The 17751-nt window shown below is 47.2% G+C and overlaps 1 protein-coding gene and 1 long non-coding RNA gene across 3 annotated transcripts; one reads left to right on the forward strand and one right to left on the reverse strand.

Moving 5' to 3' along the window:
• Window position 1: 1 nt before the first annotated feature.
• On the forward strand, window positions 2-6164 carry LOC110090634 (uncharacterized). Of its 2 annotated transcripts, none has more exons than XM_020814352.3 (4): window positions 2-115; window positions 1728-2458; window positions 3115-3256; window positions 4487-6164. In XM_020814352.3, the coding sequence occupies exons 2-4, from the start codon at window positions 1757-1759 to the stop codon at window positions 5647-5649; spliced, it is 2007 nt and encodes a 668-aa protein (XP_020670011.3). In that variant the 5' UTR covers window positions 2-115; window positions 1728-1756; the 3' UTR covers window positions 5650-6164. The 2 variants fall into 2 exon arrangements, with proteins under 2 accessions (XP_020670011.3, XP_020670012.3); XM_020814353.3 differs by having other exon boundaries at window positions 18-115; window positions 1635-2458.
• A 26-nt stretch (window positions 6165-6190) lies between these two features.
• Window positions 6191-11619, reverse strand: LOC144587527 (uncharacterized). Its single transcript, XR_013542670.1, has 3 exons — window positions 11220-11619; window positions 9648-9764; window positions 6191-7445 (listed from the first exon to the last, which is right to left on the reverse strand). It is a non-coding gene; the product is annotated as an uncharacterized LOC144587527 (long non-coding RNA).
• Between the last annotated feature and the right edge of the window lie 6132 nt (window positions 11620-17751).

Genomic DNA, 17751 nt, shown 5'->3' on the forward strand with positions numbered 1-17751 from the left:
CGGCTTTCCTTCCCTCGGAGCTGCATCTCTATGGCAGTGGGTGCTGCCTTTGCATTTCCCGGGAAGTGGGTCCAGATTCCAGACCCGCAGGTAACGCAAAGGCTACTCCGAGATGGTGAGTAGGGAATGAAGCATAACATACTGGAGGAAGAGGAGACCTGGGGGGAATGAAGGGACGCCTGCCTGATCCTGGATCTGTCTTTTTTTTAATCAAGCCTTTCAACTCTGGATAAAGGGCAAATGCCCGTTTCTTGTTTGCGTTGCAAACTCACATGGCTTCTTAACTGGGTCTCCCTTTCCGTAAGATCGTTAATTGGCTTTAAGCTCTCGAACCGCAAAGCAGGAGGAATTGCCCCCAAACAGGTTGCAGAAGGATGCTGGCGTGGAAGCCGCACCGGTGGGTTGCTAGCTGAATTTCCATGCCCTATTGCTACATATTGAATATTGCAAAAATCAGCAGGTTTTATTTAAAAAGTGGGTGCTGTTGTAGATCGGCCCGTCCCGAATCCGGTGCCTCTTGGATATTTCGGATCACAGTTCCAAACATTTCTGGCCAACAGCATGTCATATAAAAAAAAATTTAAATTTATTTTAATATATGAATTTATTTAAACGATATACCGCCCAACTGACCGATGAGCACATGACAGACAACGTAGAATATCATAAGCATAATAAAAAAAATTGGAATTAAGATTCTGTTTAAAAAAGCAGGCGGTAGTTTAAAATGATACGCTGATCATCTCAGCGGGCTATTCAGATGGGATATTTTGGAAAGGCTGCTGGATTAAGAAAGTTTTGAGGTATGAGCTGAGGTTTGCAGCGACGCTGTAAGATTTCTTTCATGGATCGATGCAGCCATCAGTGGCTTGCGATCTGAGACAGGACACCCCCCTCTCTGTCCATGTCAATTGCAGACAGCTGAGGTCCCTTGCAGGTTTATTAGGAGGTGTGTGGGAGGCCCCAAGGGTTGGCAAGCATGATGCTGACGGGCAGTGCATTGCCCACCTCAGCTTTACAGACTACCTGGGAAAGTAGGTTCACAAGATGATAAAGAAAGGTAAGTGGGACCGGCCACAGTGCAGCTGCTTTGACAATCTGTGCTCATTGCCCTCGGTTGTCAGGACGCTCTGTTTTGTACAGTATCTCCTTAAGACAGAAATATATGGGCCCCGTATTCTGGACGGAGCCCTTTCAGCTCATCCCTTCTCAACAGGCTGGCACTGTTGTATAGTCAGAATCAAAGCAAAATTCAACCGTAAGTTTGATTTATATAAGGAGGAGTGAATAAATGTGTGTTTTTGGACAACCACTCCCAGAATGTAGTCCAAAAACACAAAGCTGCACACCCCGTATATGGAATATGTGAGTTGGGTTATATACATGAAATGGAATTTTCCTCTCTGTCTCTCTTTTGGTCACCACAAGCAGTAACAAAATGCCTTGTATTAAGGGGGGGGGGGAACCTACTACCTACATTCTAAAATGGTATAATCCAGATCTGGGCTGATTTCCTGTCATTCCCCCGTCCCCGTGGCCTCCCAGCTTTGAAGTCTCGGCCAGTTCTAAGAATCCTAGAGAAGCAGTTTGCCATTGTGATGTTAGCAATGCATTGCTCCTTTGTTCTCATACAGCCACTGGTGAGCGCCTCAGAACCACGGCCATCTCTCTCTCTTTCTCTGATACCCGTCTCGTTTCTCATTGGTCAATTATCCTGTTTCCATTAGCCGTGTGATGAGAGCAGGCAAGATTGAAAATGGAGGCTCAAGAGCTGGCAGCCGCAGAGATCCGAGAGGGAAGGTCAGTGGAAGAAAGATCGTGTTGCGTCTCCTGGGCTGAGACTCCCAGGGAGCTTCTGAGCCGGCCGACTCCTAAAGCGATCAAACTGGAGCCAGAGGAGCCGTGTTGGGAAGCCCGATGGCAGGAGTACCTGAAGATGCTACAGGATCCCGACTTGGGTTGGAGGCCTGTGCCATTCCGTCGGTTTCCGTCGGAAGAGCACACCGAGGAATTTCACGCTTCTACCAAAGGAGAAGTGGTTGAGATGAACCTTTTGCCAAAGGCTGAATGTGAGGCTGACCCCTGGCCAGGCCTTGGTGGAGAAGCCCACGGAGGCAGCCTGGAGTCTTTAGTGAAAGTGAAGGAAGAAATCACAGAGGAGGATGAGAGCTTGGAGATGCGGCGCCAGGATTTTAGACGTTTCCCTTACCAGGAGGCCGAGGGGCCCCGAGAGATTTGCAGGCAACTCCTGGGACTTTGCTGTCAATGGCTGAAGCCAGACGTGCATACGGTGGAGCGGATCTTAGACCTGCTGGTCCTGGAGCAGTTCTTGGCCATCCTGCCTGAGGAAATTCAGAGCTGGGTGAGGGGAGGCGGTGCTCAGAGCTGCGCCCAGGCAGTGTCACTGGCAGAACATTTTCTCTTGCGGGTGCCGAAGGCAGAGAAGACTGAAAGGCAGGTGGGTATGTTTTGAGTAGCGGGCCCAACAGAAGGGAGCAAAGGCTCTCAGCAGGGGAAAAATTTAAAAAAATATATCCCAAGCTGATAGGGATGAAAATATTTTTAAAGAACTTTTTGTCAGGTTGAGTATTGTAAAACTTGGGAAGGCAGGATAAAACTTGGGAAGGCCGCCTAGAGTGGCCTTTTAGGCCAGATGGGCGGGGTATAAATCAAATAAAGTAAAGTAAAGTAATCCTAGATAGTTGTTACGATGGAAGGCTGAGTCAGCCTTAATCCAGCTACCTGGGACTGAATCCAGGTGGTGAGCGGAGTTTTGGCTGCAGTACTGCAGTTTAACCACTGCGCCACAAAGTAGTTTGATCTGCTGTGCTTAGCAGATGCAGCTTGCCATGACATGAATCACATGAATAATAATAGTCATGTGTTGTCATGTCAATTCTGGGTTATGGCAACCCTTTTCAGGGTTTTCCAGGTAGAGAATACTTGGAAGTGGTTTGCCTTTCCCTTCGTCTGGGGGTGCCCTGGGACTCTGCAGCTTTTCCAAGACCACCAGCTAATATTTACAGATTAAGCATCAGTAAGTGTATAAAAGTGGGGCTTGCATTTCTGCTTTTCACCTTGTTTGTGAATTGTATCTGTTCCCTTCCTTTTCAGGTCCTGGAGCCTTTTGAGGAAGTGATCGTGAATTCTCCCAAGGCCGAATGGGAGCTGCCTGGAACCAAAGGGCAGCAGCCTCTCTCGACGGAGGCAGAACTGGAGGATGAGAGAGAGGCTGAGTTGATCTGGACTGTGGAAAGTGAGCATGGGCTGGGTTGAGAATCTGAGATAGATCATAAATACAATGGTGCCTTGCAAGACAAACCCCTCCCGGGACAAAAAACCCGCAAGACAAATCATTTTTGCAATCGCTGTGGTGCCTTGCAAGATGGCTTCTTCTCTGGCCGTTCCAAGACCGATGCCTCACAAGATGAAAAAATTCATTCAGCTTGCGCGGTTCCCATAGGAATGCATTGCAATGCATTCCTATGGGAAACCACTTTTTGCAAGACGGAAATTTCACAAGACAGCGCTACTCGTGGAACGAATTACATTCGTCTTTCGAGGCACCACTGTACCCAGGTGATGGCATAGAGATTGTAGATCCTTTTTATTTCTCGAAGAAAGAGGTATTTGTGCTGTGGCGATTAGAGTATTCGATAGGAATTAGGTGGTGTGGATTCTGTGATACTCATTGGGTGACTCTGGATCAGTTGCTTTTTTTTTTTTTGCTTTATCTACCTCCCAAGGTTGTTGTTAGGGGAGTACAGCTGGGAGGAGGAACCACAAGGCCTTGAGCGCCTTGGAGGAAAAGCTGGAATGTAATGAAGAGATACAATAAAGAACAATTAAAACGAAAGAGGAAGAGAAAGGCTGGTATGTTAAATTATCATCTTAGAATGGCAAAGCTGGAAGGGACCCTCTTGATCATGGAGTCAAGCCCCTCTCAAGGAGCCACAATGGGGAATCAAACTCCCAACCTCTGGCTCAAACAAATGAGTTTTTTTCCCTATCGGTTTTCATTAAAATTTGGAGACAGTGTGGTGTCTCCATCACAACTCTCACAATTTTGTACCCCAATCAGCACTGTCCAGTTATGGATTTAAAAAAGTAATTTTTCCATGGTCTAGCTTGGGCTGTACCATATACCACACTGGAAGAATTATGTTATGTAATTTTGTATATACCAGGTGTTTTATCTGTGCTAAATCGTTGTCACACTTCATGGACCCAAAAGCCAAGCCTTGAAAGTGTAACATGTGCCTTCTGAATTTAAATTCACAATTAAGAGGCAAGGTAGGAACAAAATTTGAACTAAACCATAAATTTGGAAAACATTGGACTAGAAAATATGTGAACAGCAGACTTTCCTTCTGAATGCATTTCTTGCCGCGTTTTCTGTTTTCATTCGTACGGTTTCCTGTTTTTAATTCTTACAGCGGTAGAGGCTCGGTCCTCATCCTCTCTCTTTCTCCTTCTTTTATTTTAGGCAGCAGGCAAATTGAGGAGAACGATCGAGAGAATGGCCTGCCACAAAGACCTGAACAAGCTGCAGTGAGCGATAGATCCCTGGAAAGAGGCAGAAGGAGGTTTTTCCAAACACTTGAAGTGGAAGAGAGACTTGAAAACCAACAAGGCCTGAAAAACCATTGTGATAACCACCCTGGCAGAAAACTAGGAAATGACTTTGTTTGTCAGGAGGGTGGCCTCCATTTACATGAAAGCTCGTCTCCAACGGGAATCGCTGGGCCAAAGACCAACACGACGACCAGCACCAAGAGCAGGAAAAGCCTTACTCGGAGTTCTGGCGGAGTGAAGCACTGGAAGGAGTCCTACGAGTGTTCGTATTGTGGGAAAAAGTGGCCCTGCCTGTCTCAGCTTCTCAGGCACGAGAGCATCCACACGGGCGAGAAGCCCCACAAATGCACCAAGTGTGGGAAAAGTTTCAATCGGAGGTCGAACCTCACCATGCACGAAAGGACCCATACGGGGGAAAAGCCGCACAAGTGTTCCCAGTGCGGGAAAAGCTTCATTCGGAGGACTCACCTGACGAAACACAAGAGGACCCACGTGAAGGAGAAATCCTGCAACTGCTCAGGGTGCAGGAGGTCCTCTGGTCTGACCCTGAGTTCTCATCTGAATGTCGACCCCAGCCCCCAGTGCTCGGCTTACGGCAGGAGCTTCCTTTACGGCAAAAATGCGACATCGGAAGAGTCTCCGGGGGCAGGGAAGCTGAACAAGTGCTCTTACTGTGGGAAAAGCTTTTCTTGCCAATCGCGGTTCCTCCGGCATGAGAGAAGCCACACCAAAGAGAGGCCCTACCAGTGCCCCGACTGTGGGAAAAGCTTCTGCACCAGCTCAAACCTTAGCCAGCATAAGAGGACCCACACGGGAGAGAGGCCGTACTGTTGCCGACACTGTGGGAAGAGTTACCGGCGGAAGTCGTCCCTGGTTCAACACGAGCAGGAGACGTGCCAGAAAGGGAACTCTTTAAATGCTCCACCTGTGGGTTTCGTGGTCTTAGGGAGCTGTGCTTTGCTTTGCGCGAAACAGTCAGGTCAGGCGGGGATGAATGGACCCCCTGCTTCAAAGGCAGGGGGCGTCCTCCCGGCACCTCAGCCTTCAAGCATCTCCACAGGATGCACGCAGTAGATGTTCATGCGCAAATCCAGTCCTGTTCATCAAGGAAAGGTGCTGCTGCTGCTGCTGCGGGCAGAGACGGACAATCACAGAATGGCAGGGAAAGTAGCAGTGGACCTCGGAGGTCACTGTGTATTAGAAAACAAAAACAAACCATCTCACTCCACCCCATCTGGGCTGGATCTGCCTTCTCCAACCCAGCAATGTGCGACCATTTTGATCTGTCCAAGCCAATATGGCTGCTTGTCAGGAATGCCGGGAAATGGACTGCGGCACTTTTGCAGACTTGTGGAAAACAGGATTATCGTTGGCTGAGGCTGGATCCATCGTTGACTTCTTTAAAAGGGTGGAAAATATGAGGTGGTGGGTGGTAGGATAAAACTTGGGAGGTGGGGGGGGGGACCAAACCCAAAGAGGTACTCTCACCGTAGTTCATATCAATATAAAACAAAAATTGAGCAAAAGATATGACACATTGGCAGTAGGAGAATTCAAAACTCATATAATTAAAGATAAAAAAGACCTTGTGCTGTGGGTTATCTTTTTCCAGCCATTTATTTATTTGTTTGTTTGTTTGTTTGTTTGTTTATTTGATTTATATCCCGCTCATCTGGTCAAATCGACCACTCTGAGGGGCTTCCATAAAAAGTATTGTTGTTTCTAACTGCATACGAATCTATTTAAATGACTTAGGAGTTTCCTAGCAATCTTGTGAAGCAGGTTATGCGGAGAGAATAAAGCTCAGTGGGATGGAGTTAGAGATCATAGTCACACTGGCAATTTGAACTGATTTCTGTTCAGACTTTTTAAAAACCAGGTACAAGTCAAAATATTCTAGGTCCTCTTTTTTATTAAACTGAATGGTTCAGGAATCAGAGGCTCTCTGTCGGAAATGAGCAAAAGAATACAAGAACGAAAGGAAGACCCTCTTCAGTATGTTTTAATTCAAGCCCGTTAATCCGAATGCCACATCCCTTCCGGTGTCACTTTTCCCTACGCTGTCTCCCAGGTGATGGGAGAGGATGGAGAATTCCCTTTGGGGTAGCTTAGGAAGGTGCAGAACTGACAAAGGGGGCAGAATCTTCCCCCACAACTCCAGAAGGAGATAAATGGGGAATGCTTTCAGCTGGAATTGAGGAAGTGCTGAGGGTGGGATCTGCGGGCCATTCCCCCTCCAACCATGCCTTGAATGTCCCCCCCACACACAAAAGGTGGAAGTAAATAAAGCTTATTTTCTGGATTTGACAAAAATGGCAGAAACAGACACACCGCCTGATGAAAGCAAGGCACAGCACTTGGTTTTTGAACAGGCTCATTATTACTAGTGGCTTGCTTTAAACAGGGCTATGGGTCTGAAGAAACAGCCCCAGGGGACACCAATGGCATTCCCTGCTGGATTAGACTCCAGGACGGATAGTTCTCTACCTGAAACTTAATGATTGGCGGGAATGTAGTTCTCCTCCTCTGAAAACATGAAAAGAGCAATTTTGCAAGGCAGTTCAGATGAGGGGGGAATATAAAGTAAGACCCCATTAAGAGCAGGTTTTAGGGGAGTAGCAGCCATGGGGGTAGACAGGGCTCAAATCTCAAGGATCCCCGGATGAAGGATCTCATTGCCGCTCACGGTCTGCCTCGTGGGCCATAACATTCAGCAGGAAGTGGAGGTGGAGAGTTTCCATTGCAGAAGTCGGTGTCACAGCATGAAGTGATGTAAAATGAATAGTCACCACTTTTCTCAGGCTGGTCACAAATTTTTCCCTTCTGTGGACCTTCATAGCATCCATATGTCATCCTTCTATATGTTGAATCTGTTGGGAGAAGAAGAACGCCAGGGAGTGAGTCCGGTTCTTTGCAGGAGCTCTCCATGGTGTGGACTCTTAACCCCTAAATACAGCGGCCCCCAACCCTTTTTCGGATGGCGGACTGGTTGAGGGGGCGGGGGCTCTGTGCACGGGGCGGCGGGGGCATTCCCGTAGCTCGCGTGCGTCCTTATCCAGTACAAAGGCCTTTTGGGTAAGAAACAAATATCTCATCTGGCAGTTTTGATTTACAAGAGTCCAGGCAGCAAGACAGCAGCGATGGCAACTTTGCACCAAGGGGAAAAAACCTTTCTTCCAAGTGAGAGGATTTTTAGCACGTGAGAAGCAATATTTGACAGCTCCTCATTCTCATGCATGAGAAGGAACGAAGGAAGAATTTACCCCTCTAAGGAATAGAGCAGTGTTAGGAAGAGCCCATACGTCTCTTGACGTACAACTACCTTTCACGCTCCATGTTTTGAACTGAAATATCGTATTCTTCACTCCATAAGACGCACCTGTCCATAAGACGCACCAAAGTTTTAGGAGAAGAAAACAGGAAAAAAATAATTTGTTTTATTCTCCTAAAAATTGGTGAGCCTTATGGAGAGGTCCATCTTATGGAACACACCCTAGGACCCTTTGGAGGCTCACCCTGCCCCCCCGCGGGTCAGAGGGGGTGAAATCGCCAGCTTCTGGGACTCTTCTGAAGCTTCCCAAGCCTCAAAAGTCTCCCAGAAACTGGGAGCTGGATCCATGCAGGGGTGAGGGGAGTGTGGCAAGGGTCCTGGAAGGCTCCCTCAGACCATTGCAAGGCTCCTCCCACCCCCCACAGGGCCAGCAGGGGCGAAATCGCCAGCTTCTAGGACCTTTTCTGAGGCTTAAAAGGCTCAGAAAAGGTCCTAGAAGCTGGCGATTCCGCCCATGCTGGATGCGTGGGGGGTGGGGGGAGCCTCACAAGGGTCCTGGAAGGCTCCCTCGGACCTTTGCAAAGCTCCCCCCACCCCCCACCCCATGGGGCCAGCGGGGACAAAATTCCTGCCTTCGCTCCATAAGAGGCACGGACTTTCCCACCCACATTTGGGGGGGAGTGCGTCTTATGGAGCAAAAAATACGGTAGGTAAGAACCGGCTTCTCTAACTGAACTCTCCCAATGCTTGCCAACAGAGGAAGCCACTGCCTTACTTCCTGGTTTGTTTAAACGCCCCTGGACAGGTAGATTTCCTCTTATTTTTTGCAGGTCAGACCCAAAGATTTCAAAAGTTTCTCACTCCTTAGCGAGACTTAACAATATTGTGTGCAGTTGTCACATTTTGTATGTTGTTGCAGGGTTTTTTCCAGGAAATTTGTGGGGGTTTAGTGGGGGTGTTGTTGTATTATTTCGTTATTTTGTGGGACAACTTGTTGGCTCAGCTCCCAGCTGAAATAATGTCCTAGATGTTGTTGCTTTTCCTTATTTAAATAATTTGTGAGAACATCTTGGATGAAGCCTTGGAGGGGAAGGGGGGGAAGAAGGAGAGCCATGTGGTCCTTTTATACACCATTCAAAGGGGAAGGTGGGTGATGTTGTTATTAGACCACAAAAATATCACAAACATCCCCTAGCTTTCAGCCCGTTCCATCTCTTCATCAGGCTGGGCACCAGAAAGGCGAAGAAAGTGAAGTTCCAATTACGATGGCCAGAGGCGTGGACCAGGCAGGCTTCTTTCTTGAAAGCAATGGTTCCCAACCTTGGGTGCCCAGATGTTCTCAGACTAAAACTCCCAGAAGCCTTCACCGCTAGCTGTGCTGGCCGGAATGTCTTTGAGTTGCCATCTAAGAACATCTGGGGACCCAAGGTTGGAAACCTGTGGCTTCAAGCCTCTTGGCACTTGCTTTCAACAAAGGAGCCAAGCCCAGACATGTAGCCATGATATTTGGAACTTTTCTATTTCTCCTATACTACCCAAGAGCCAAAAGTTAGTAAATCTTAGTCATACATTTTAGAACATTGAGCCCAGCCCCTGTCAAGGAGGCACAGCAGGGAATCAAACTCCTAACCTCTTGACTCCACAGCCACATGCCTTAAACCACCAAGCTATCCAGCAGGTAGCTTACATTACTAGAGGACTAGTAGAGGGGACCTTATCTTCAGAGACCCATCTCAAAAGCCTCTGGCCTTCTGCACTGCATCCATTTTAACCTTGCAAAATGTGTGCCTTGAGAACTTACTTGACGAGTAGACGGCAGTTGTGTAGCATCTCCCAGTTTCAGTCTCACAAACTCCACTATTGTTGCGACACTGTTTATCTGTGAACTTGTGGCACTCTCGGCACAAGAGACCCTGGGCTAAGGCAGAAAAAGACAGGAAGGAACAGTTTGGAGAATAATTAGAAATTCCTGTTGTTGCTTTAAAAAAAATAAAAGTGTGCTATTATTTTAAGAAATAATAGCATACATTTTTCCCCACCCCAGCATCAGACCTCAGGGGTGAGAAGTGAAACTCGCGTTAGACTCTAGTCTTCAATTATTCTCCAGTTCTTCATCATTTCCGTGTTGGCATTCTATAAGCTTGTAAAAACGTTCCTACATTTTAAATCCGTGGTTGGTCCCCCTCCCTGCCGTTCTTCTCCCAGTCAGGAAAGACGTCATGGAACAGGTTGTTGAGAAAGGAGTTTGAATACACCTTACGTTGTATTCAAATGTGTTTTTATAATGTTTTAAATTGGTATGTTTTTATAATTGTATTATATTTAATATCATTCATACGAACTTTGAATTAGGTTTATTGCTTAAACCAGAGGTCCCCAATCCCCGGTCCACGGCCCAGTGCCAGTCCATGGCCTGAGCCGGACTGGGCCACGGAGACAGAACCCCCCACAACCCTTTTGCACCTGCACCCACACTCCCACACCCCTTTGGCATGTACACAAGTGCCCCCGAGAGCTGTGATGCCCTTCTGGGGAGACTGGTAGAAATTATCCAATTTATCTGCTCTGTGTTTCAGTCCGAAGTTTAGAAGAGCTCTCTGAATTGTTGAATCCATTTTGGGGGCAGAGTTCAGCGTCCCGGTTTAAACCGCAACAAACTGGGGATAAAATACAGAAAGAAAGTTGGCTTGTCGGCTTCTAACCTGGAAACTCATAAGCTGTATATTCCAGACTCTCTACACTCCCTTGTCTTGTCTAGCAGACTGTCTGTACATGGCTGGTTTTGGTCTTATTACTCATGCTCACTGGAAGAACAGAGCGTGAAGCTGAGGCTCCAATACTTTGGCCATCTGATGAGAAGAGAAGATACCCTGCAAAAGACCCTGATGTTGGGAAAGTCTGAAGGCAAGAGGAGAAGGGGACGACAGAGGATGAGATCGATGGACAGTGTCATCAAAGCTACCAACATGAATGTGACCCAACTCTGGGAGGCAGTGGAAGACAGGAGGTCCTGGCGTGCTCTGGTCCATGGGGGTCATAAAAAGCTGGACATGTTTAGGCATCCTTCAGTCTCGAGATACTATGGTAACATGCTCTGTATGGAGGACTTGGAAGAGCGTCTACTGTGGCTGAGAAGGCCGATTCGAGAATGACAATCCCTTCCGCGCTGAGGACAAATACAGTCTGTCCCCTGTCCAGCTCCCTGATTTTGCTGATTTTGTGTCTTCCTCTTTGCCTTGGCCTGGTCCATGGGGTCATGAAGAGTCGGACACGACTTAACGTGTAAACAACAACAAAAACAATAATTCCTGCTCTGAGAAAGTAAATAGGAAACCATATGTGCCTATGGTCATCTATCCGGGAACTCACTCACCAGAATCCCATACCAGCAGAGAAAGGAAGCCAAGATGAACAGGATTCATCCTTTGTCAATTATCAGCCAGCTTCTGAGAAGAACGTCTGTGGCTACACCAGACCTCTGAGTTCTTCCTCTGCCTTGAGAAAGGGCAGCAGCATCCCGTTTATTCTGTCCAAGAAACCAAGGGCAGCCCGTGTAGGTGTGGCCAAATTTTCTAATGAGGTCTTGTGAGCTTGCCAGCACCTCCTTACTGGAAAAGAAAGAGAGGGAGAACATGGTGCCAAATGAGTCAACGGACAGGAAATCAGGTGGCAGGGACACGTCAGGTTGATTCCTGGTTTTCTCCTCCGCAATGCAAAAGGCAAGGGGAGCAAACCAAGCCTCCCAACAACGAGGATTTTTATTTTATATTCGCAAAGGCTTTCACAGCCGGGATCTAATGGTTGTTGTGGGTTTTTCGGGCTCTTTCGCCGTGTTCTGAAGGTTGTTCTTCCTAATGCTTCGCCAGTGTTGTCCTCTGAAGATGCCAGCCACAGAGACTGGCGAAATGTTAGGAAGAACAACCTTCAGAACATGGACAAAGAACCCGAAAACCCACAACAACGATTTTTATTTTGCCTTATTTAAATTTCTCCCGATCTGGTGATTTCGAAAAACATTGGACTACAGCGCCCATTATTTATTATGCAGACCTTGAACCTCTCACACACCAAACCAAGAAGACCACAGAGGGCTCGTAGTTCTGTTTCTATCAGGTATATTTTATTTATTTATTTATTTATTTATTTACCTCAAAATCCAGGGGAGGGGGATCAGGAGACAGGTCTCTTGTTGTCTTGTGTGCTCCCAGCGGCATCTGGTGGGGCTCCTGTGAGATACAGGAAGCTGGACTCGATCGGCCCTTGGCCTGATCCAGCAGGGCTCTTCTTCTTATGTTTTTATTTATTTATTTATTTATTTATTTATTTATTTATTTATTTATTTATTTATTTATTTATTTATTTATTTATTTATTTATTTATTTAATATTCCACTCCTATTAGTATTGCAGCAATAATTTGAGTGGGCTAAAATTTGTAAAATAAAAAACAAACATAAAAGCAAGGATTATAAAAACCAGTAGCAATATCCCTCAAAAAACAGATGTCACTGACTAATCGGAGAGAAGATGGAGGGAAAGCGTGGGGGGGGGAGAAGAGGAGAGGAAAGAAAAAGAGGGGAAGGTGGTCAGCTCAGGTTGGTGTGGAAAGACGCTCTGAAAAGCAATGTCCTTAATTGCTTCCTCAAAGTCCACAGTTGGGGAGTAAGTCGGAGCTCCTCCAGAAGCTGGTTCCATAAAGTTGGAACCACCGTGAAGAAGGCCCTACCTCTTGCAGGGGGTTTACGGGCCTCCCTCAGGAAGGCCACCCCAAGGAGCTTACTGGGATGGTCTTGTGTTCTTCAGGTCCCGGCTTGCAACTTTTGAACTATTAATATCAGTGCCTCCAAGGAGTCTGTCAACTAAGACAGAGTGGAATTACTATTGTTCAGCTCTGACAACGCAATGAGAAGAACACGGTGTTACATACAGCACTGATGTTACCTGTCTGTCATGGGTTGGAGGGAAAGTTCCATCCTATGGGGAGTGGAAGGCGGGACATCAGGAGGAGGGGCTGTACTGTATATATATGTGAAGCCTGTTTGGAGAGGTTTAGAGCTGAGAGAAGAAGCTGGGAAGAAGAAGCTGGTGTGGGAGTCTGTGTGTCAGACAGGGTACTACTGTGTGTCAGTCAGTACCAACCTGATAGGTTCAGGTGTCTGTATGGGAAGCCAGAACTGATAGGTTCAGGGTCTGTGCTTTATTTAAAAGGTGTTCTGTGTGAACCAAACTGGTGTATGTATGATTGAGACTAAGCCACGTTACGGTATATTATTCACTTGATCATTTTATTTTCCCTGTGTGTTATTTAAATAAACCTTATTCCTTTGTTTGTTTAAAAATCCATTCCTGGTCTGTGTGACTCCTTACAGGGAATGGTTGGTGGCAGCTTAGTGAAAGTGTAGCATATCCCGGTAGGTCTGGGGTTGTCACATTGATTGGTGTCCAGCGTGTGGGATACGACTGGTCCAGTTGTCCAGTGGTCCAGCAAAGCCTTGGCAAGTGTGCCCAGAGCAAGGGGGGTCTAGTCAGGGACAATCTGAGGGCGCGTAGGTAATCTTCTAGGCGTACCTCACGGGGAGGTGCGCTAGTGGAAGAACGTGCCAACTGGGGACTAGATTAGGGAGCTCTGAGGCAACCTGTTTTGGTGGGAAAAAAGCTGAGGCAAAACTGTGTGAAGTAGAAGTGATCTAGCCTGTCTGCTGAGAGGCCTAGCAGAGGGGGGTGGACTCCGGCTGGCAACAGTTGCAAGTTAGTGCTGAAGAACAGCAGCAATCTATAGAAGGCTGGTTCTGAGGCAAAAGGAAGAGAGAAAAAAAAAGTGGTCGCTTTATTTTGAGGCTTGACTTTTGAAAGCAGCCTGTTCTGGGGGGGGGATTATGCCCTTGACTCGAAGCCAAATGGCAGAAATGGGTGAAGTGAAAGACCCACAGGTGGACCAGGGTTCTGAGGATGAATTTGGCTCAGTGCAGGATGACAGCACGGGAGAGCAGAACCCAGAACTCAGGAAAATGCTCATAGCCCAACAGCATGAACTGAGGGTGAGGGAAATGGAGCAAAGGGAAAGGGAGAAACAACGACAATTTGAATGGGAGAGAGAGAAAATTGCTCTGGAAAAAGAAAGGATGGCATTTGAGTTACGAAAATTGGAACTGATGAACCAGAACAATAATAACAATAGGGATTCTGAGGGAGGCCAATTGTCTAAAACTGACCTGAAGAAATTCCCTGTGTACCACAAGGGAGATTGTCCTGAGGTGTTCTTTTCCTTAGTGGAAAGAGCGTTTGTGGACTTCTCAGTAAGGGAAACTGAGAAGATGACCATTATGCGATCTTTAATCAGTGGCAGCCTGGCAGAAGTCTATGCAGAGATGCCAGAGGAACTGCTAAAAGATTTCGCAGAGTTTAAAAAACTGGTGTTTGCCAGACATGGGATAAATGCGGAACAGCTGAGGCAAAGATTCAGGTCACTCACAAAGAAACCAGAGCAGACTTTTACCCAAGTGGGGGCCCAATTGGTGAGGCTGCTAGAGAAATGGCTATCTCAGGAGGGGACAGAGACCTTTCAGCAGCTCAAAGACTTGATAGCGCTGGAACAGTTCTATTCAGTCCTGCATGGGGAACTGAAGTTCCAGGTGAGGGAAAGGAAACCGAAATCTGTGGCGGAAGCGGCCGAGATCGCAGATTTTATTTCCCAAATAAGAAAGCCCTTAGGTGCTGAGGGGAAATCGATAGGTAAACCCAAAGAAACCTACAGCAAGTACTCTCAGGGACCAGGGAAAAACCAGCAAGGGGGAGGGGCCCATGGTGAAGGGAAGCCCTCAGACATGAAACCAAGACCTCAGATTTTGGAGGGAAAACCAAAACAAGATGAGAAAGACTCAAAATATAGCAGAAAATGTTATTTCTGTCAGGGAAAGGGCCATCTAATCTCAGAGTGTGAGAAATTAAAGCAGCTAAAAGGAAATGTGCCTCATGATTTGAGTGGAACCAAGCCAAAAGCTGTGTTCTGTGTCCAGAAAGAGCAAAGCTCCTTGTCACCGAGGGAGCCTGTTGCCATGGCTACTCAATCTGGAACAGTGACATCTGCTGATCAGGCTGAGGAAAATGGTCCTCTTGTGGAGGTCAAGCGCTGCTTGCTAGTGAGAACAGATTCACAGTTGTTCGAAACAGCAGGGGTGGACGTAGGAATACTTGACCATTGGTATCGGGGGTTAAGGGATACTTGTTCCCAGGTGACCCTGTGCCATCCAGATATTATTCCTAGGGAGTATATAATCCCGAATGAGAGCATGAAGGTGGCAGGGATTGAGGGACAGGTGATCTCGCTGCCAGTAGCTGAGGTGCCTATGAACTTTCAAGGCTGGAGGGGAGTTTGGCGGCTAGCGATTTCATCGACTCTGCCAGCAGCCGTGCTCGTGGGAAATGACCTGGCTGAACATGTGAAACGGGTGCTAGTGATTACACGTTCACAAGCTACCACGGGGACAGTTCAGGGGGGTACTGGAGAGCCCAAGACGGAAGCAGGTGGGGGGAGTTCCGAAGCTGTGGTGGAAACCTTAACCACAGACAGCCGATTTGGCCAAGAGCAAAAGGCAGACGCCACTCTCCAAAAATGTTTTGAACAGGTGACAGACGCCCAGCTAACACCTGAAACCCCAGTGAGATTTCGAGAGAAAAAGGGAATTTTATATAGAGAGACCCTGAGGAATATCTCAAAAGGGGGAGATGGGATCAGAAGTCAGCTGGTGGTACCTGAAAAGTATCGCCCCATGATCTTAAAAAGGGGGCACTCTGACATGTTTGCTGCGCACTTAGGGGTGAACAAAACACAGCAGAGAATCACACAGAATTTTTACTGGCCTGAAATAGGGAAGCAGATCAAAGAGTTCTGTAAACAATGTGATGTGTGTCAAAGGCAGGGGAATAGCCGCGACACGACCAAAGCAAAGTTGTGCCCTTTGCCTGTGATTGACACTCCGTTCAAATGCATAGGGGTGGATATTGTGGGACCTTTGCCCAAGGCCACAAAGAGGGGGAACAGGTTCATTCTCACCATTGTGGACCATGCCACGAGGTACCCTGAAGCCATACCCTTGACTAACATTGAAACTAACACAGTGGCAGATGCCTTGGTGGGGTATATGTCCAGGATGGGATTTGCCTCAGAAATAATCACAGATTTGGGCGCATCGTTCACATCGAAGCTCATGAAACGCTTATGGCAAATCTGTGGAATTAAGCACAAGGAAACCACTGCCTATCACCCTGAAAGTAATGGGTTAACTGAGAAGTTCAATGGGACTCTAATGCGCATGATTAGGGCTTACTTGGCAGAGAATCCAAACAATTGGGACCAGAAGCTGCAATCCCTTTTGTTTGCTTATCGATCAGTGCCACAAGCCAGTACCGGGTTCAGTCCGTTTGAACTTTTATTTGGGAGAAGGGTGAAAGGGCCCCTTGATTTGATCAAACAAAATTGGAAGCAGATCACCCAGGATGACCCACAAGACGTTGTGACATACATAGACACCTTGATGAATGACCTAAAGAGAAACCTAGAGCTAGCAGCAGAGACCCTGCAAGCTCAAAAGGTCAGAAAGAAAGATTGGGATGACCAGGAAGGCAGGGAGAGGCACTTTGACCCAGGGGAGGAGGTGCTTTGGCCTAGGCTCTGCAAAGAGAACAAGTGTCAGCTGGGTAGCCCAGAAATAAAATACTTGGGTCACATAGTAGGGGGAGGAGTGATAAAACCCCTAGAGGCTAAGATAGAAGCAGTTCGTGATTGGCCTAGACCCAACACCAAGAGAAAAGTCAAATCATTTCTTGGGTTGGTGGGCTACTACAGAAAGTTCATCCCGAGGTTTAGCGAGATAGCGACTCCGCTGACCGATCTGACGCGGAAGAAGACTGATGACCGCATCCCGTGGACCAGCGACTGTGAGGAGGCGTTCCAGAGGTTGAAGGAGGCCCTCATCAACTATCCAGTGCTGCGTGCTCCAGACTTCGACCGGGAGTTCATCATCTACACCGATGCGTCTAACAGCGGGGTAGGAGCAGTTCTTTGCCAGGAGGATGAAAATGGTGACCAGCATCCAGTGTCCTACCTGAGTAGGAAACTCCAGAAAGGTGAGAGACATTTGGCAACCGTGGAAAAGGAGTGCCTGGCCATAGTATACGCGATCCAGAAGGCCAAGCCTTACATCTGGGGAAGACATTTTGTTCTGTGCACTGACCATTCACCACTGCAATGGTTAAAGACAATGAAAACCCACAATAGTAAACTTATGAGGTGGGCTTTAAACCTGCAAGACTATGACTTTGAAGTGAAGGTGGTCAGAGGGTCAGTGAACTGTGTTGCTGACGCCTTGTCAAGAAGACCCGAAGAATGAAGACGGCGAAGAAACATGGACTATGTATATATTTTGGTGACCAAAGGTTAAATGTACTTGTTTATTAAACATGCTTGGTTTGTATCAATAAAGGTAACTTGATGTATTGTAAATGGTAAATGTTTAAATGCCTAATTGATATGTTTATCCTAGAGTAAGTATGGTATTGTATGTTATTGTATAACTGTTTTTGTATGTTTTGGATCCAGGTTGTTTTTTGGTGAAAAGCACCTTAGCTTTCCCCCTACAAAACAACTTATAAAGAGGGGAGGTGTTACATACAGCACTGATGTTACCTGTCTGTCATGGGTTGGAGGGAAAGTTCCATCCTATGGGGAGTGGAAGGCGGGACATCAGGAGGAGGGGCTGTACTGTATATATATGTGAAGCCTGTGTGGAGAGGTTTAGAGCTGAGAGAAGAAGCTGGGAAGAAGAAGCTGGTGTGGGAGTCTGTGTGTCAGACAGGGTACTACTGTGTGTCAGTCAGTACCTACCTGATAGGTTCAGGTGTCTGTAT

This window comes from Pogona vitticeps, chromosome 2 (assembly GCF_051106095.1).
Source record: "Pogona vitticeps strain Pit_001003342236 chromosome 2, PviZW2.1, whole genome shotgun sequence".
Lineage (NCBI taxonomy): Eukaryota > Metazoa > Chordata > Lepidosauria > Squamata > Agamidae > Pogona > Pogona vitticeps.

Coding starts and splice junctions, on each gene's coding strand:
- LOC110090634 (XM_020814352.3), top strand. CDS start 1,757: ATGGAGGCTCAAGAGCTGGCAGCCGCAGAGATCCGAGAGGGAAGGTCA. Junction 2,459..3,114: donor CAGAGAAGACTGAAAGGCAG/GTGGGTATGTTT, acceptor CTTCCTTTTCAG/GTCCTGGAGCCTTTTGAGGA. Junction 3,257..4,486: donor GTTGATCTGGACTGTGGAAA/GTGAGCATGGGC, acceptor CTTTTATTTTAG/GCAGCAGGCAAATTGAGGAG.